This window comes from Sminthopsis crassicaudata, chromosome 3, assembly GCF_048593235.1.
Source record: "Sminthopsis crassicaudata isolate SCR6 chromosome 3, ASM4859323v1, whole genome shotgun sequence".
NCBI classification, from domain to species: domain Eukaryota; kingdom Metazoa; phylum Chordata; class Mammalia; order Dasyuromorphia; family Dasyuridae; genus Sminthopsis; species Sminthopsis crassicaudata.
This window is the reverse complement of record NC_133619.1, coordinates 169,216,268-169,237,633: the sequence shown is the minus strand read 5'-3', so window position 1 is coordinate 169,237,633 and position 21,366 is coordinate 169,216,268. Positions and strand designations below refer to the sequence as shown.

General features: G+C 31.3%; 1 protein-coding gene across 1 annotated transcript in view; it reads left to right on the top strand.

Annotated features, from left to right (window-relative positions):
* The window catches only part of CARS2 (cysteinyl-tRNA synthetase 2, mitochondrial), a 62,616-nt gene that overhangs the window by 7,604 nt on the left and 33,646 nt on the right, over positions 1-21,366 (top strand). Inside the window, 6 exon segments of the mRNA XM_074299534.1 lie at positions 2,210-2,324; positions 7,304-7,375; positions 7,530-7,635; positions 9,647-9,730; positions 13,021-13,150; positions 17,425-17,558. Of these exon segments, the coding sequence (XP_074155635.1) occupies positions 2,210-2,324; positions 7,304-7,375; positions 7,530-7,635; positions 9,647-9,730; positions 13,021-13,150; positions 17,425-17,558 (641 nt within the window).

Below are 21,366 nucleotides of genomic sequence, written 5' to 3'. Positions count from 1 at the left end.
ACTTACTATTTTTCTAGTATATTGATTACCTAGTGATATAAATATTATAATATATTATCAATTTTGCCTATTTTTATCTTTTATGGCCAACTTTGGTTTGGATAATTATTTGTTTTCTACTCCTCACTCTCAACCAGAGTTGTAAATGGCATCTTTCATACTCCTCTAATTTCTTTATGATTTATACTTATATTTTGGTTAAATAGGCATTTCAAGCGAAATTTGATATCTGATGTGAGATATTAAATTGTGAAATTTTTGCCAAAATGTTTGTCTAGCTTTATAGGAAGTTCTTTCATTGAAGAGTTGTGGTGATTTAGGGACTGAAGCAAAATTAGATTTTTTTTTTTTTTTTTCACTACAAATTAATAATTTATTATTATTCTTTCCCTAACCTAAGTGGTATTAATTAAACTGTTGCAGTACAGACTTATATGTATGTTCAGAAAAAACACCATTGTGTTTATTTGTCCTCCATAAATGCAATTGCATATCAAGTGATAAAAAGTATAAGCTAAATAGCTTTGCAAGGATCCTGTTTTGATAACTAAAAAGTGATTATTTTTCACAGAGTTTGTAGAGAGACTGTTTAGTTATCTTTGTATCTTTCTCCATGCAAAGCAAGAGTATATAAAATGTGCTTAATAAATGTTTGCTGAAGGAAAAACAAGTAGCTAATTGTTTCTTTGACAAATTAATATCTTTATTACCCTTTTTTTACATTTAATTTTCTAACATACCTTCAAACACATTACACAGTGGATAGAGTTTTGGACCTGAATTCAAAATGACCTAAGTTCAAATGTAGCCTCAAACATTTAAATTGTATGACCCTAGACAAGTCATTTAAGTTTCCTCAACTGTAATGAATATATAAATAGCACCTATCTCCCAGGATTGTTATGAAAATAAAATGACTTAATATTTATAAATTTTAAAAATCTTAAAGTTCTATACAATTGCTAGATATAGTCATTTAACACATTTTTAAAAAGTGTATAGGATAGGTATTTACATAGGCATGTAACAGTACATACATGTATATTTTATTATGTAGTTTTTTGTTTGTAACCTGTCACCCTCCATACTATATGTATAGTCAAAATATATTTTATGTATATAATTGTGTGTGTGTATATACAGTCCATCCATATTCACTTAGGCATAAATATTTGTTTTGTAAAATAAGTGTTCATGATTCTTTTATTTGTTAACTAATATTCTTGACTCTTCCCATCAAGATTTATCTTGTTGCTTGAAATTGAGAAAGTACTCAAATGTACCTAGTGTTAATAGAGAGCTTGATCTAATTGTTTAATATTCTTAGTGGGAAATCAGACCCAAGAGCTTTTTGATGATTTCTTAGTTAATTTATTTTTCTACCCTTAAAAGTATATCCAATATATACTGTGAAGTAGAGTATAAAGAAATGGCATCTTCCCTTTCATTATAAATATTTTTTAAAGTTTGTCCTATATAGCTTTAATAGGAAAGCATTTCTGTTGATTTATTTTTCTTTTTTCTCTGCATTGCAGCAATGAGAAACTGGACAGACTTCAGGTAGACTATGGAAAGAGCTACTGTAGCTTTCAAACACACCAGTTATTTAAAGATAATATTTAAAGAGAATTTCATCTTTTCGGGTAGATGTAAACAAGGTTAAACTCCAAAAACAAAAGCCGGAAGAAGCATACTGTAATTCAAAGAATATCTTTATTGGTTTATTGTAATGTAGTCTTTAGAGCTGAATGATTCCGGAACACTCTTTTTGTTTTACAAACTAAGTTGGATAAATCTAGCCTTCAGCCTTGTCAAGAAGAAATCTTTCCTTCTCCTAAACTCCCCACAACCTCTCCCCGCCAATCTTTTTCCATTCTTTTTACCTTTTATTATATAACTTTTTGTCTATTTATTGTCTTTCCACCCATATTTCTCTATGCTAAATTCCATGAGGGCAGGTACTATTTATTTTGTCTTGATATTTCAGTGTCATCTGTCTAGCACATTTCTATAGCATGTAATGGGCACTTTATTATATATTAGTATGTATTTGTATATATTAGTATATATTTTTTAATGAATTAATGTTTTTGAACAGATGTTTTAAAATAAATTATTTTTAGTAGTAATTATTTTAAATAGTAATTTAAGGAATAATTATTTTCTGAATAAAAAAAGAATTAACAACATCTTACTTTTCTCTTTTCAGTTCATATGTTCAATTTGATATAATTAGAAGAATCTTAAAAACGTTTGGATACAACATTGTCATGGTGATGGGGATTACAGATGTAGATGATAAAATAATCAAAAGAGCAACTGAGGTAAATATGAAATAATGTTAATTTGTTGTCTGAGTATTGCAACCTCTCATATTGTTTGTATTTAAATACTTTAAAATATTTAATTTATTCGCAGGTGGATCTGTCCTTATGATTTAACCAAACTAATCAGAGACTTTTACTCATTTTTAATTCTGTTAGAGCAAGCCTGATTATTGGACAGTAAGATGCTTTAATTCTTTTAGATTCTTAGGTTTTGTTAATAAATTAACTATGATACATTTTTTGATGCTATAAAAACTTGAATTTTTGCCCCCTACATGAATAATGTATTTATTATGCTTATCCCTCTTTTAAAAACTATATTCTCAATCGGTGAGTAAGCATGTAGATCTTACTCATTTTATACAGTTGCTTATTGATTTAAATTTTTTTTTTTACAGAAAACCTCAACATGTCCTATGTTCTTTGTTTAATTTTTAGTGCGTTTTTCCTGCATGTTGTATATGTCAATGATAGGGAAGGAGAGTAAGGAAATTATAGGGTAACAAAAAAATCCTACTGTCAATATTCTACATCACAAGACATTTAATTAAGACATTTAATTAGTTTTTTTTTCCTTGTAGACATTGAAAAATACTTTTGTGATATTGTTAATCAACATAAAAATTAGTTCAGAGGAAAATCAGGTAACCTAGATTGCTTATTTGGAAAAAGAATAAAGAAAATGGTAATAGCTAGTTGAAGAGAAATTCCCCGTCTTCCTAGCCTCCAGTTATTAGAAATCTTTCTTAGCTATCCTGCTTGCTGGAAATCTATTTGGGATAAAAAATCATATACATAATACCAGTTCTGGTTATGTAGTATATCAAGAAATTTGTTTTCTCCTCAGTTTCCTCTGTGTTAAAAGGCTTGGAAAAAAGATTTGTGTGGTTGAAAAGAGATCGTGGGAATGAAAGGTTAAAATAAGATGAAATGACAAGTAGATTATAAGAATACCTTGAATTTCAGACTTGAGGAGTTAGTATTTTAATTAGTAGTAGATGATGTGGAGCCATTGTAAATTTTTTATCAGGAGAATAACTGATAAAAATGTTCTTGTTGTTTTTCTATGTTCTCTCCTCCAAAACTGGCTGAAGAGGGTGAACTGGGGTAAAGAGGAATAGAATGTATCTAGAAAGCTGTTGCAGGAATCTAAAAGTGAGGATAACCCAAAGAACTGAAAGGAAGAGACATTGAGAAAGAATTGACAGGATTTGCTGAAGGGCAATGGAGAGCAAAGGAAAGAGAGAAATTAAGCTTTATTATTATAGTTAGAACCTTGTCTACCAGATGTTGTTGAAAGATGAGTATATATATGTGTATGTGTGTGCATGTGTATGTTTGCATGCGTGTGCACATATATGTATGGAGTATGGAAAATAAGGTTATTTAAGTTTTCAAAAAACTAATTTTTAGATGTGAAGAATGTTCAAGTAGTGATGCTTTAGAGAAAGAGAAGAGGTTGAGAAAGCAACATTGATTTGAAAGTCATAGGTAAAAGACTGGTTTAGGAGCGAAGTGCATGTGTGTATAGTGCTTCAGGAAGACTAGTACTCTGGAAAACTAGTACTCTGGTGTGAGGGCTGCTCATCCACTTTTGGTATCCATTTGATTCATAGAATTTTCACTTGTGACTCTTAGAAGCTGTAGTGTATACAATAGTCACACCTTGGTAAACTATTTTTGCAGATGGACTAAACCAGTTTGAGGGTGGTTAACCTATGGGTCTCAAACCTTTAGTTGAATTATGATGTCTATCCCAAACATATGAAGACTTCCTCTGTCAGAATAGGAGGGTTGTGGACATTTAGTTCAAAAACCTTGACCTCAACATAGTGATTCATTTTGGTCCTCTTCAAGAACAAACAACAACTAATCAACCAATATGTTTGTGTGTGTGTATTTAATAAAGATTTGCAATCAGGGAACTACTGTAGAATTAATTTTAAAAGCCTCCAAATCTGAAAACTTAAAAACGTTTATACACATGTAAATCTATGGCACTATTCATTGTATTAAGCTTTATTTTATAACATATTGAAATGGTGCTTTAAGGTTCTCAGAGTGCTATCTTCATAACAACAGTGTGAGACTGGTAATAGGGATATTATTGTTATTATTCCCATTTTATAGGTGAGAAAACTGAGACCTGAAGAGAAACTAAGTTTCTTGCTCATAGTTGTGCTTTGTTTCAAGAGTTGTCTGGGTCCCCTTACTTTTAGGAGGGAGAGGGGGATGTCTTCTGACTTCTAAGTCAAAATGCTCTTAACATTATTTCACTCTATGAGGACTCATGTACTATTTACATTTTACTCCTAAAGAAGTGTTGCATTTTTTATAAATATATATCTGTAAGATAGTGGTAATGATATTCCATTTTTTAGTATTTGTCAAAAAGGCTATTGCTTTATCTTACTTCCTCATTTTCTAATGGTGGCACAATCTTGCATGCCATCTGCTTTGAAGTTTGTTTAAAAATATTTTAAATTATGATATTACACTCATCTGAATTATTCTTGACATTTAATTTTTGGCACAATTTTGGATTTGTCAGATAAAAAGCAGAGCAGAAGGATTTATTAAATGAGTTTGAGATCAGAATGAAGAAACTTGGTTCCTTAGCATATTAACATTTAACTTTTTAAAAAGTAAAAAATATCTTGTGGTTCAGGACAATTATCTTTTGTTCTAATTGGATGCCAATATTTGCAAGTACCTTGAAGCTATTGTGATTGAAATTGAGCTATAACATTTGTGAACATTTAGAAGCTTCTAAATATTGGAGTCTTCTGTTACTATTTAGTTATTTCTTTACTGGCAGAAGTTAGTGTCATAGAGTTGATTTTTAAATTTATCTTCAAATATAAATTATCTCAAATAGCATAAGAATTATTCTTATAGGCAGTTATATAGATAGACAAAATGATGACACATGATTTTTTTTTTTTTACATATACTAACTCATTTAATTCTCACAACAATCCTATGCAATACATATTCTTTTTTTAAAAATAATTGTTATTATATATATTTTTTATAATATTATCCCTTGTATTCATTTTTCCAAATTATCCCCCCTCCCTCTACTCCCTCCCCCCAATGACAGGCAATCCCATACATTTTACATGGATGACACATAATTTAAAGTCTATGTTATAGTATAAGAGATACATTCTCAAATCAAGGACAAAGTTTCAAACTCCTTAGGCCAATCCAGATTAAAATGTCTTTGGGAAATATTTTAACAAAATATATAGTACAATATATATAATATTAATTTGTGGCTTTCTAGGTTAATATTTTATTTATAGGGATCTGTATCTATTTGAGGTTAACACTAATTTAAATGATATTATCAATCAGATTGAGAGATAGTTGGGTGACCAAATTCAGAATAAATTGTTAATAATTCAATGGTGGCAGGAGGTTTCTTGTGGAGTACTGCTGCTTGGATTTTGGCAGTTTATCCTTTTTTTGTCAATGACTGATAAAGATGTAGCTAGTTGTATGTTCCTCACATTTGCAGATAACACGAAGTTGAGAGGTTTCATTTACTGAATGATAAAATCAGTATCCAAAAGGATCTTGTTAAGCTAGATCATGGGGCTGAATATAATATGATAAAATTTAATAGCAGTAAATAAAAAGTTTTGCACTTGGGGAATCACAGTCAAGTATAAGATTGAGGATACAGACAGTAGTTGTGAACAAAATCTGGAGGTTTTACTGAACTGAAGCTCACTATGAGTCCAGATTAAATGTGGTTGCCAGAAAAACTAGTGCAGTGTTGGGTTACATTAAGAGCAAGTTGTATAATCTTCCAAGAAGATGGAGACAATATTCCCACTGTGCTTTTCCCTTTTTAGATATCCCCTAGATATATATATTCTGGGTACCACAGTTTAAGAAAGATGTTTATAAATTAGAGAATTTTTGAAGGAAAGTGATAAGAATAATGAAGAACCTTCGATCCATAAACATAGAAGATTGTTGGAGGACCTAAGCATGCTTAATTTGGAGAAATTGTTAGTGGTTAAAAATAATATTTGAAAATTTTGAATTGGCTACTTGGAGGTTTTTAAAATTTTAATTTGAATGTGTTTTAGATATCTTGGGCATCATCATCATCATTAACATTACTTCTTCCAGTGATTACCTTGTTGGCTGATCTTCTAGCAAATCAATTGATCTTTTCATTTCCTGCTATTTTAACCTTTTGAATGTTTTAAGTAAATGTTTATTTGGTTTTGGCTTCTATGAGAAAGACTAAATAAAATATTTGTAAAAACTGTATATTTATACACATACACACATTTATATGTGTATGTGCATATATGTATGTATATATTCACATACACATATACATAGTGCCTTTGGAGTTGAAATAATCATGTGGAATGTTAGCAGGAAGCTTGTCTGAATGGTTTCTGGTTAGGGTTTTCATTCGAGTTTCATTTCTCTTTTATTTCTTAGATAGTTAAATTGATTTTTTTTTCTCCATTTAAAAAGTATAAATGATTCTTGCAAAATTGAAAATTAATACCTTTTTAGATTATTATATAATTTGTATATTTATAGTCCCACTACTTCTTTTATGGGTTTCTTTTTCTCTCCCCATCCCTGCTGCCATATTTTAGGCTTTTTTGTTTGTTTGTTTTTTGCCATTCAAAAATTTAGAAATTTAAACATTCCTAATTGTAATAAATTGGTATAGAAAATAGCTTGACAGTTTGCTTTTTTGAGAATAGGACAAAAGAAACATTTTTATAAGGCTGTTATTTGCTTAAATCTGTTGCTTTTCCTTCTAATCAGAAAACAAAGTCAATTAAAAAATAGTTAAGAACATTGAAGCCATTTGGCCCAGTTCTTTCTTTGTATTAAAAAAATAGCCTTAGCTTGCCTTTTGTCTTTTTATTAGCAGATAGTTGATTACTTACTCTCAATAGCCTCCTATTAATTGATAACCCTCTCATTTGTAGATGAACATTTCACCCTCGGCTTTAGCCCGTTTTTATGAGGAAGATTTTAAACTAGATATGGCTACATTGAAGGTACTGTTACAATTTATTAAAAAGTGATTATGTATATTTTCCTGGCTTTGTGTTCTCAGGGTTGCTTTAAAAAGCGAAACAGAATCATATTGCAAATGTTTAACATTTTCACAAGCAGTCTAACGAAACTCAAAACCTTTCTCCTTTACTTTAGGTTCTTCCACCTACAGTATATATGAGAGTAACTGACAATATTCCTCATATAATTTCATTTATTGAAAGAATAATTTCTAAGGGGCATGCTTATTCTACTAGAAAAGGTAGGATTTATATGATTAATATCTAGTTGTAATTTGTGTTTGACCACAGTAGGTAGGATTTTGAGAAATATGACATTTATTATTAATGATAGTATTAGGTAGCATTAGATAGCACTTTAAAGTTTGCAAAGTACTTTAAAAGTATCTTATTTTATCTCACAACTGTGGAAGACATTTCTATTATTCTCATTATTACAAAAGAGGAAATTGAGGCAGATAGAGTAATTGACTTCTTTGGTCACACAGTTTGTCTGAGACACTATTGAACTTTAAATCTTTTGGGTTCCAAGTTCTCTGTTCTATTCACAGTGGCACCTATCTCTTTGTTTGCCTGTCAATCTCTAACTACCTACTTATCTACTACTGCCTAGTAACAATTACTGGACTTTTTGATATAATTCTTACACATTTTGGTCATTTCTAAAATAAATATGTTCTATTATAATATAAATAGATTTCTGCCCTTTAAAAGAAATTCATTTTTAAACTTAATTTATGTAATCATATAAATTTGATGATTGTCTAGAATAACTAAATCTGGTCAAGAATTCCCAGGAAAGGGGACTAGTAACTATGGCTTTTCATTTGGTCAGCAAGTACCAAAGTTTTTTACTTGACCTCTGATTCTGTTTGAATTCTTTACTTTCTTCAAGGTCTACATTGGCCCTTACCTTCTCCATTAATTTTGCCTGACCAGCAATAGGGCACAACAAACTTTTCTATTTGTGAATATTGAATCAATAATATGCAATGTGCACATTATGGATGGTCATCTTATGTGATTTTAATCATCTGGTATCCTAGCTATAAATTATAGATACATACATATATATAATTATATAAACTCTTGAAGTTCATGGACCATATTTTTTGTTTCTTCCAAGATTTGATTCTGGCACATACTGACTGAGCCTCTGAGCAGGTTACTTTATTAGGCAATATGTTAGTTTAGTTAGAATATTGTATAAGTGTTTAGGTTTATTTCCTATTAAAGCTTCATTTCTTTTTCTTTTTTTTTTTTAAATCCTATTATTGAGATTTGTTTTCTCCTCTCACAATTAGTTTAAGATTACTAGGTATAATCTGAAGATGATAGATTGGAAGAATTGGAAGACTGCCATGATCTAAGATGGAGGCAGCAAGAGAATAGTCATATAAAGGTTGAATCTAATTCATTTGTCTTTTGGGGAATAAGCAACAGGAAGTAGTAGAGCGATACCTGGATTTAAGGTCAGAAAACTTGGGTTCTTAACCCAACTTTGCCATTTACTGCTGTCTTGACATAAAGCAAGTCTGAATCTCTTGAGGCCTCATTTTCTTCCTCTCTAAAATGAATACATTCTAGGTGATCTCTAAGGTCTCCTTCAACTCTAAATTTCTGATTTTAATTAAAATGTCTATTTCTGTGCTACTTAGTTGCTAATACTACTACCTACTTTCAGGGAGGAATTTCATCCTCAGCATAAATAGCAGCTTAAACAGCTAGAAAGACTTCATAAATTATAATTTGTTAGTTTTCTTACTGTCTTGGACTCTTGATAAAGCCTCTGGAGTTCTGAAACTTTTACTTTTTAACTCTATTTCATTGCAGGTTTGTAATCAGAAATAAAATAATGGTTACAACTGATTCTGCATTGAATTTTCTGATTAAATCTTTTCATTTGAAATGTGTGTGTCTAAAAATCTAGACAAATGGTAAATTCAAGTAGACACCTAAAATGCCTTCACATGGATTAGGTTAGGGAAACAATTTCATTTATTATTTCCTATGAACCAGGAAAGCTGAAGTTTATGAAATTGCTTTGCTTTATAGTTTATCCTTTTTTAAAAATGTCCCAATTTTGTACAGATGTATAGTTTGAAAGGTAATTTTTTTACTCTTCTTAATGGGCTAACAAATATAAATTTAAATATCATTAAACAACTTAGTTTTGATATTATGTTAACATAGCTGTTGATCTTTTAGCCTGGAAATAAATCACTAATTTTAGTAATGATTTTCTTTTTTAAGGTAATGTTTATTTTGACCTTAAGTCTAGAGGAGACAATTATGGAAAGTTAATTGGTATTGTCCCAGAAGGAAGAGTAGAACCAGGTAAGTTGGTTGAGTTTTGCCTAAAGGCTTTAAATCTGCTTCAGCTTGTTTTCTCTTAAATTGGAAATGCTTTGACAATGAAGATGGAACAATCCTGGTGGTTGCTTTTTGTTGTTGTTGTTTTTGTTTTTGTTTTTTATTGATATCTTTTTTTCAACATTACCTAGATTTATTCATGTCCCTTCTCCTCTCCTCTGTCAGAGATATCCTTATAACAGACTTTTTTTTTTTTTTTTTTTTTTAAACAAAAAGAAAGAAGGTAAGAAGAGGAAAAAAATTTAATAAAACTGATGGAAAAAAATTGATTTTATATATAGTGTTCCACATGGATTCTCTGCAAAGGAGTTAAGGAAAGTTGTCTTCTCTTTGGTACCAAAATTGTTCTCCATAATTTTTCAACTTTCAGTTTGATTATCTTATGATTATTTTTTCCATTTCAGTGCTATAATGGTTATGTGTACTATTTTCCTGTTGTGTTCTATTTCTATTACTTATTGATGTGCTTAATTCAATGTTGTGCTCTTTATGAGTACTCAGTATTAACAGCCTCAGATTGAAAATGAAGAGAATCGTTTGTACTTAAACTGAAAAAAGTGTGCCTTTATTTCTAGAGCATCATTAACCTTCCCTTGGACCCTCTCCTCCCAAACAAAAACAAAAACAACCTATTTGATTGTACCAGGATTTTATCAAATAGTAGCATTGCTCATTGGTTCTCAGGATTGATTTCTGTGTTAATATAAGAAATGAGTAAGTTTTTTTGTTTTAAATTCATTTACTAATAGGGATATAATGAAAATAGCACATTTAATTATTAAGTATCATTTTATATTTCTCCAATATGTCATTCAAGGTTTACAGAGAAACCTTGAAAGAGCATTGCTCAGTGTGAGGTATGAACAATGAAATTGATACTCTTATGTGACCTATAAAATTGGAGATTATGATCATAAGCAAATGTTACAAAACTTTTCAACTTAGAGTGATCACTGTTTTGGAAGCTGGCCAGTTTTTTTGTTAGCATCTTTGGTGAATTGGAAGTGTGCTTTACTTTTTACCAACATCAAAGTGAGTGACTATTATTTTGAAGAAGTTAATATAAAATCTTGTATGAAGTTAATCTGAAAGTAATATGTTAAAAAAGTTTTGAAGGGTGAACTAATGTCAAGAAAAGCTTTTGACTAGCACAAAGAATTTAAAGAAAGTAGAAAAGTTAAATGTGCATGAAATTGTAACCTAGTAATCCATAGGACCTCTGAAAATAGTTTGGAGGTTTGTCTTGTGTTTAGACCACCATCTAAATCAAGATAAATATTTATTCTAAAAAAGAGAACTTAAAAGATGAGAAAAAACATTGAGAAAATTGCACCATGTATTTTGAGTGATTTAATAGTTGACAAATACATGTCAAGTATCTAAGGCAAAGGATGAACGATTATTCTTATCTTTTCAAGGAAACTAAAAAATAACTTGCTTTTGAGGAAATAGTTAATGATAATAAAACATAGTATTTCCAATATGACCCAAAATCAAATGTCATAATCACCAGGGAAAAGAACATCTGTATCTTGAAATTATTGGAACCCTTTCTGTAAAGTTTCCTTTATTAGGTCAGTTAATTAAACTTGTGAAAGTTTTGGAGGATTTGGAGTATCAATATATGGGATCCAATTTGTGTCTTTGTCACCAAGCTTGTGCCTCATGATACATTATGTTATTTCTTTGAAATTGTTTTTGACTAAGAATGCAGGTTATCCATTTTACTCATCTGCCTTGGTTTCAGATGACTAGGCTATTTCTAAGACATCAAATTTCTTCTCAAAGAAAAAGAGATAGATATTTAGGATAACTTGGTTTTTTTCTTTATTCCTTCCCCCCCCCCCTGAAACTACTCTCAGAAACTGAGGTTCAAAACCATTTAAAACAATGACTGCATTGATTCACTATACTGTGTGTTAAACTTCCCCAAGATGACTCTGTTAAAGAACATTTAATGTAGAAATAATCTTTTAATATTTATTGTCCTCCTGATTTGTATCAATAACTCATCCCTATAGATTTAAGACTTTAAAAGTATTTTTCTTATGGCAACCTTTTGAAATTAGACATAAAATAATTATTTTAAAATAACAGTTATGTTATCAATTTATGTTATGGTAGATGGTCCTTATTTGTTGAGTAGGTGCTCAAAATTTCAGTGAATACAGAACTTTAAAAGTTGGCAAATATCAGTACACTTTCCTAAAATGGAAAAAAAAATCTTTTAATACTGCAACTATATGTCATTTATACCAAAGCTGCTGAAACTGTGGGTTGCAATCCCATATGGGGTCATATAATTAAATGTGAGAAGTCATGAAATTATGATTTATTATTTGTAGATATTTGATTTGTATACCTATTTTATATACCTATATCCTTGGGGTTCTGTAAAAATTTCTCAGGGAAAAAATTCTCAGGTGAATAAAAAAAAATAAAAGGGTCATGAGTAGAAAAAGTGTTAAGAAGCCCTGATTTATACAAGTTCTTCTTTGTTTTCTTCCTTAGAGGCAGCTGGCCTGAGAGTTGAAAAAACTTTGTTTTAATTGTAGATTCTGCCAATCAATCAGTCAGTCTTTATTATAAGCTCATCAGGCATTGTGTTAAACCCTAGACACAAACTGTAATTATTGCATCAGTTCCTTACTGTCTTTAACTTTTAGTTGTCTCAGCTGTAAAAAAGAAGGGTTTGGAGGAGATAATTTCTAAGGTACCTTTCAAAATCTTAATTAGACTGTAGAAAAAAGGGATCATTTTATCTTTTTAATATGCAGGCTTTCCAACATTCATTTGGAAATAAAAATCTAAATAAGGTCAGTATATCTATGTCATTTCTTCAAGTGTTTAGCACAGTACCTAGCACATAGTAGGCATCTTAGTGCATTTTACCTTGACAGGTTTTATTGTTATAATTCAGCATAGAAAAATTATTTTATAGTCATAGCTAAGGATTTCATTCTCAAAGATGTTCAAGGATGATTAAAGTAATGTCCAATTCAATAGATTCTTTGGAATTTTATCAGTTCACATTCATTTAATCATTTTACTAAACTGGATCAACTATTACTGTGGTTTGGTGTATTTAGCAACTTATCTATGTGTTATCTTTGTAGATGGGGGAAATCAGTGAAAACAAAAATGTGTAGGCACTTGTAAAACTGAGTAGAATTTTTTGAGTATTTTTCTAGTGGTCTTAGTTTCATAGTATATTTGTTAAAATTTCTTTTCCACTAAGTACTTTGTTTTTACAGATGATTCTGATAAGCAACATGCCAGTGATTTTGCTCTGTGGAAGACAGCTAAACCTCAGGAAATTTCTTGGGCCTCTCCTTGGGGAAATGGAAGGCCTGGCTGGCACATTGAATGTTCTACAATTTCAAGGTCAGTTTTCTTGGATAACTTACTTTATATACCTTTTTTAAAATGTTGGTGAACAGAAAGAAAATAGTACATAGCAGAGAGTTTTTATATTTGCAGATATAGACAAATTTTTTTTTTTTTAACATTTTAACATTTCATTGGGTGAATAAAAAGAAGTGTTATTCGACCATTATAATTTTTTTAAAATCTCAATTGGTGGTAGAAACAGTTGCCTTATTGAATTCTAGTTTTCAGGTTTCACAGAGTAATTTCCAGGCTTGCCTTAATTTCCATCATGTAGATAACATTATTTATTTGTTTGTTTTATTTGCTTTTTGTCAATAATGTTCTTAAATGCTTAGAAACATAGAAGTTTTCATAGAACAGGTAATATTGATGAAGCTCAGTCCTGAATATCAAATACTGATGGAACTTTAAAAAAAAAAAAAAAAAGCACATTTCTGTGGTATATCCAGCCTATTGTTTGTGTTTCCCAGGGAAATCAATATTTAATCATCCAGGTTGTCTGTCAGTCAACAGGAAGTTTTAGCTCATGTGTGTGCACTGCAGCCCAAATTTATGCTCCTTCGTAAATTCTAGTTTATTTTGTGCATGGGAAAAAATCTTTACTCAGTATACCATAAAATTGCTCTATCTTTTTAAGGAAAATCATCTCAATATAAATTCAATTCAACAGACATTTAAATACCTACAATGTAGAGAGAGAACTGTGTTAGATAGTTTACTAAAACAGCGTCCCTGCTGTCATGGAGCTTATGATTTAATATATCCTTTATGACATTATACCTGTTAACTGTTTAACATGTAAAAACAATTACTTTACCAAGCTCTGAATAAATTATCAGCAATTTTTAATATTCTGAATTAATTTATTCTTAGTATGACTCTTGCCTTAGGAATGATTCTGATGAATAAAATCGAGAAGTTCTTATTTCACTTCAGCAAATCAGATTAAAATGAACCTGAAATTCTTTATTGTAGTCATCTGTCTTTTTTAGGCTAATGGACTTACCTTCCTCTTTTATTGTAATTTGTTGTTGTTTTGTTGACTCTTCATGACTCAGATACTGGACCTATTTGCCATTTTCTCCTCCAGCTCATTTTATAGATGAAGAAACTGAGGCAAACAGGGTAAAGTGACTTTCGAAGGAAGGGTCAACTAAGTAGGTTTCTAAAGCCAGATTTGAATTCAGGAAGTGAGACTTCCTGACTCTACTGACCCACCTAGCTGCCCCCTTTTATAGCAATAGGTGTGTGTATATTTAATTTTCATATCAGTCATGGGTATACAGCAGGTATATTGGTAGAAACCTTTTAAAATATTTCAGGAGTAATATTCCTGAAGAAGAGAGGCCAATATCATATATGTTCTAATAAACAGAGAGAATTTTAAATTAGTAAAGTTTTAATTGGTCTTTTGAAATATGCTTTTAGTGACACAGTTATCTTCCTTCTGCACATGAGCTGACTTCCTAGTGTAGTTAATTTAACTGGAGGAGTAAGGAAACCCAGGTTTTTGCTTTTACTGTTGCTGTTTAATTGATGTGTGAGTTTGTCTTGAGTTATGCTACTTCAGAAGCAATTCTGAGGGACACACTAATAAGTGATAGTAAAGAATTGAGCTGATATACAAATTTAGGGAATTCTTTTAAACACCTTTTTTTCTGGAGATTGCCACTGTATTAGTATACCACTTTGGTTGCAGACTCCTTTATTGATGGCTTTGTATTGAGTTACCAGTAGCACAATTAGCTTTTAATTGAAATCTCACTTTTTCAGAAGATCGTATATCTGGCTGAAATAGCTCTTTACCTTTTTTGGGTTTGAAGTTTCTTTTTACCAGTCCCAAACCAGGGTGACATTAGTTCCAAAGATAACCTGATGTTTAATAACCAGTTATATGTTATTGAAGAACTTTTTTTTTTTTTTTTTTTGCTGGTGCAATTGGGATTAAATAACTTGCCCAGGCTCTCACAGCTAGGAAGTGTTAAATATCTAAGGCCAGATTTGAACTCAGGAGGCCCTCCTGACTTTAGGGATGATGTGAAGAACATTTTTTTAAATGATCAGAGTGTGAAGAAGCAGAGCTAGAAATATGAAGGTATTTAAGCAATGGAGTAGCAAGTTAATTTTGTAGTACATTTTGACTTTTTGATTGAAAGTATGCTTTACTATAGAAATGCTGCCCTTTGCTCCCATAAAACTGGTTTACTCAATACCCTCTGAAAAATGCCTCATACTTTCTTGCCATTGTTTTTCTGTTCATGTCATTTAGCCTGTTGTAAATGTCCTGTTCCATTTTGTCTACCTATTTGTTTTAAGGGTTCTTAACCTTGGAATCCCACAGATGCCTAGGAGTGCTAATAGATTTGAGGGAGGTCATGAACTTGTGTGGGGGAAAAAGTTACATCTTTATTTTTATTAACTTTTTAGTAAAATTTAGCTTTTTCTTCAGTTGTTCATTTAAAATATTTCTCCCTCCCCCCAACACGTATTCTGAGAAGAGTTCTTTGGGTTTTACTAGACTGTCTGAGGAGGGTCCATGATACAAAAAAGGTTAAGAACCCTTGACCTATTTAAATATGACCCAGTGCTGGATAATATTTTTTCTCCATAAAGCCTTTTCTGACCCACCCCCAAACCAGAGTGATTTCTTCTTCCTGTGAATTCCTGTAGCAATTACTTTCTGAATAATTCATCTGGCAATTAATCATGTGCCTTATTCTACTGTATTGAACTGATGCTTAAAATCTTTTTAAATGGAAGTGTGTGTGTATGTATATATCTTAAGTGAAAGTATTTTGATGGCAGAACTACTTATCTTTGTATCACTTTTAGTGCCTAGCACAGAACTTTGCATTATAGTAGGTATTCAGTAAACTTCTGTTTAATATTATGACCAAGGCTAGGGTGTAAACAAGAGTTGATTTAGATAATAGCATAATGCTGTTATTGTTCAGTCATGTCCAACTCTTCATGACCCCAAGGACCATACTGTCCACTCTTGGCAAAGATACTGGAGTAGTTTGCCATTTTCTTGTCTAGTAGATTAAGGTCAACAGTGGTTAAGCAGGTTGGCCAGGGTCACACATTAGCAAATGTCTGAAGTCAAATTTGAACTTGGGTCTTCCAGTCTCCAGGTCTACCCAACACAGAATTACATTTTGTTTTGGATTTAAGTCAAGATTACTTTAAAAACCTATCAAAAAGTTGACAGATTTCAAAGGAATTTGGTATTAAATAACTTGTTTTGGTAGGCATGATTCATGTTAGATTTTTAATAAAATGAAAATATTACTAAATAAACAGGAATATAGTATGAATGAAATATATTGTTTTGAATCTGTTAACTTGGTTAATATGGTATGACTCTGAAATCCCGAGCCAACAACAGCACAATTTCAGTCTTTGCAGTCCCCCTACATATGTTAACTTCTTTCAACTTAGAGCAATTGGCTGTGCAATAGGGTTTGTTTTTTTTTAAATGTCATTTGTTGATTTCTAGGCTCAAAGAAAGATTAAGATCATTCATTCTCTGGAAGATGTAAATGTAGAACATTAAAAAATACTAGTCTCCTTACAGAATTTATTATGCTTCAGCTGAAGTATAAAAACCAGGAGAAGCATTTCTGATTTCAGATAAAACAAAAGTAAAAAGAGGTCTTATTAAAAGAGAAAAGGAAAATATATCTTGATAAAGGGTACTGTAAACAATGAAGTAGTAAGGATACTAAATGTACTTATACCAAGTTGTAGAGCAGCCAAATTCCTAGAGAAGATTTTAAAACCAGTTATAGGAAGAAATAGACAGCAAGACTGTATTAGTGGGGACCTCAACCTTTCCCTCTCAGAATCAGACATATCTAACCACAAAATAAATAAGAAACTAGAAAAGTTAATAGAATTCCAGGAAACCTAGATATGATAGACCTGGAGAAAATTGAACAGGGATAGAAAGGAATACATCTTTTTCTTAGCAGTATGTGGCACCTTCACAAAAACTGACCATGTGTTATAGGGTATAAAAACCTCACAATCAAATGCAAAAAGGAAGAAATAGTAAAGGTTTCCTTCTTGGACCACAATATAATGAAAAATTATATATCTACTTCTAAAATGTGAGTGGATCAAAATACCAGTTTACTTTTGAATTTAGTTGAATTTTAAAAAAAAAAATATTCAGTGGTTTGATTAGAGCTTTGTGTTTCATTTTAGTATTTTGGTAATATTCTTTGATGAGTAAGTTTGTTAAAGTACTTGGATATGTTTTCCAGTTTAGTGTTTGGAAGCCAGTTGGATATCCATACAGGTGGAATCGATTTAGCTTTTCCACATCATGAAAATGAAATTGCACAATGTGAAGTATATCACCAGTGCAAACAGTGGGGAAACTATTTCCTACATTCAGGTAAGTGGCATTATTAATTAGTTTTATTGTTTAAAAATTGAGTCTTTACTGATATTTAAAATCACAGAGTAGCAAATATAGATTTGATGTAAAGAAAAATTTATTTGTAATTCAAGTAATTCATTTAAAAAATAGACTCAGAAAATATAGTAAGTTTTCACATTGGAGGTCTTTAAGCAGAGATTGGATGACCACATATTGGGTGTATTGTTGAAGGGATTCTTTTTAATATATGAATATGGCCAATGGCTTTGGAGACTTCTTTCAATTTTACTATTATTATTATCATTATTTTTTTGCTGAGACAATAAGGGTTAAGTGACTTGCCTAGGGTCATACAGCTAGGAAGTGTCTGGGACCAGATTTGAACTCAGGTCCTCCTGAGAATGGGGCTGGTGCTCTATCCACTGTGCCACCTAGCTGCCCCACTTCTTTCAATTTTGAAATTATTTGATTTTATGAAAATGTAAGTCTCAAAAGTTCAAAGTCATTGTTTGATATATATATTCTATATATTATCTAAAACTCTGTATCAAGCAGCCCACTCCTTTATGTTTTTGCATTCCTCCTAGCATGAAATTTTGCCCTTTGTAAATTTAACCTTCCAATAATGTTTTCAAAGTATCTCCTTTTAAGAAAATATGTTTATGAAGAACATCAAAATGGTTTTGCTGCTGTGATTGTGAAATGTTGGTTAGTTGGCTGCTGGATGTATCTAATCTGTCACAACTTTTCCCTTGTTACAACTAAGTAGGATCCAAGATATAGTTGCTTCATTCCTGGCGTTGTTGCTTTGCTACATTTTCTATGAAAAATCAATAGGAAGGAAGATATATTTAAGTAGATGAGGGAAGTAACCTACTGATTTAGTGGTAGAAATTTGAGAAATTTCCTTCTAATAGTCATTAAGTACAGTTTTCAATGTAAGGTCTATATAACACTTTAGTGATGTGGAATAGAAAATAAACTTTTTTTCTCAGTGTTTAGCCAAATAGTTGCAAATATAGCCAGAGTTTATAAAAATTATCCATGTAAAAACTTGGAAAAGTTTCCTTGAACTTATGGAAAGTGAAGTGAGCAGAACCAGGATGATATTGTACACAATATTGATAACATTGTGCAATGATCAACTGTGATAGATTTAGCAGTTCTCAGCAATAAATTGATCCAAGATGATTCCAAAGGCCTGTTGATGGAAAATGCTATACACATCCAAAGAAAGAATGGATGGAGTCAGAATGAAGATTTTCACTTTTTTTTTTTTTTTTTTCCCATGTTTCTTTTCTTTTGGCCACTTTTTTCTTACAAACATATTTGAATGACTGCACAGATTGCTTGTCATCTTAGGGAGAATGTGGTAAGAAAAGAAGAGAACTCATTTTTAAAAAACTCCTGTTTTTAAAAAACTAGTGCTGGAACTCTGTCTTCCCAGAAATCAGCTGGAGTCAGGATCACTAAATGTCTTTATTCTTGATCTTTTACGGTCAAGGTCAGGGGGTTAGGCCTAGCCTCACACACACCTTCCTCCCTCAAACGCCCTGAGAGACTGAGTCAGCTTCTGGGTCTCAATTCCTCTTCTTCCTCCTACCCCTCCCATACACGTCACTTCCCCCTCTTTGTCCCACCAATCAAGTCAGCACAGAATAGCTGGGGAGGGTCAACCTTCAAACAAATTAATAGGGAACTGTCCAATTGGCAATTAGTCTCACGTGCTTTATTATCCAAGTGCATTGCTCAGTTCTAGCCCTTTACAAATTAGATGTTAAAAATTTTATTTATAAGTAATTGAAAAAAAGTAAAATACTGTTAAAAGAATAAACCAACAAAACTTGTGTAAGTGGGAAATACCATTGAAGACCTTCGGCATACTTCATATTGAAGGATTGATACTTTTGACAATACCTGAAAAACATAGTCCTCTGCATGGGCCTGACTCCCTATTAATTCATCTTTTTCAGCGGTCTATAGATAATCAGGGTTATATTCTAAATGCCCTAGCAAAAATACACTGCTTATAATTAGTGTACTCTTCTATTAGTATATTTTTGTTTCTAAGAATGAGAAGAAGGTTAACACTCATATTGATGTCTTTGATTCCTTTAAACCTTATCCAGTAACTAGTCAGACCTAGCCAACTTTATAGAGTAGTATGAAAGCAGCCAGTAAACGTTTAGAAACAATAAAAGAATACAAGCCTTAAAATCTAGGGAGAGAAGCACTTTTTAAATTTATTTAAATATTTTCTCCAATTACTAAGTAAGATCTTAAGCAAATAGCTTCCTTTGTCTCTTAACTTTAGTTTTACATTGGAGATAAAAGAAATATCATGCATTTCCTTTAGTAAAGCAATGAAGAATTATTCTTTCCAATAAAAAAAGTTGAACTACAGAAATGAAAAAGTCAGATAAAATCTAATTTTAGATACTGTTTAGCTTAATTTTTCAATATAATTTTATTTGACAACCACATGACTCGTCCCATGTTATATCACTTTTAAGATAGGCTATTATATAAACAGTTATCGGAATACATTTGTATTGTAACACAGTATTTTTAAACAGATTAGGAAAGAGAAATTCTTTCATTAGGAACAAATATCTCTAGGAGACTTTTTTTTTTTTTTTTGAGAAGAGTTGTATTGCTTAGGGAAAATGCCACACAAAGCTTTTAAAAACTCCTTATATTCTAGGTGGTGTCTATGTGTTTTAAGAAAAAAAAAAAAAGGTCTTTATTAAAGCTAACCTTTTCTCTCACGTATACATGATAGAGGAGACATGAACTAATTCCAGAAAGATTTAGTGAATTTGCAGAATTCTTAATTTAACTTGGGAAAGAAAAGACTTGGGAACATGATAGCTATCTTCAAATATTTGAAGGGTTATCATGTGGAAGAGCATTTAGATTTTAGCTTGTATAGCTTCAGAGGACAGCACTAAAAACGGTAGGAAGAAGTTATAAGGATGAAGAATTTTCTTTTCTTTTTTTTTAAATTTATTTTATTTTATTAATTTTATAATTATACATTTTTGATAGTATATAAGCATGAGTAATTGTATTCATTTTTCCAGATTTTTCCCTCCCTCCCTCTACTTCCTCCCCTAGATGACAATCTCATACATTTTACATGTGTTACAGTATAACCTAGATATATATGTAAATCCAATTTTCTTGTTGCACGTTAAGTATTGGATTCCGAAGGTATAAGTAACCTGGGTAGATAGACATTAGTACTAATATTTTACATTCAATTCCCAGTGTTCCTTCTCTGGGTGTAGTTATTTCTGTCCATCATTGATCAACTGGAAGTGAGTTGGATCTTCTTTATGTTGAAGACATCCAGTTCCATCAGAATACATCTTCATACAGTATTGTTGTTGAAGTGTATAGTGATCTTCTGGTTCTGCTCATTTCCCTCAGCATCAGTTCATGCAAGTCTCTCCAAGCCTTTCTGAATTCATCCTGCTGGTCATTTCTTACAGAGCAATAATATTCCATAGCCTTCATATACCATAATTTACCCAACCATTCTCCAGTTGATGGACATCCATTCATCTGATGAAGAATTTTCTTAAGGTAGCCAAGAATTTCTAATAGTTAAAGCTTTCTCAGAACAAAATGAGCTACCTTCTACTGCCATCCCTGGAATTGGAGTCTGAGATGATAACAAGTGTTGTAGAGAAAATTTATTGGGGGAGGGGAGAGAAAAGAAGGGAGGGGAAACTGAACCAGAGAATCTAGTATAAAGTTCATTCCAACTGATAATGATTCTATATATAACATATAAGTCTAAACCTGTTCTTGTTAATGT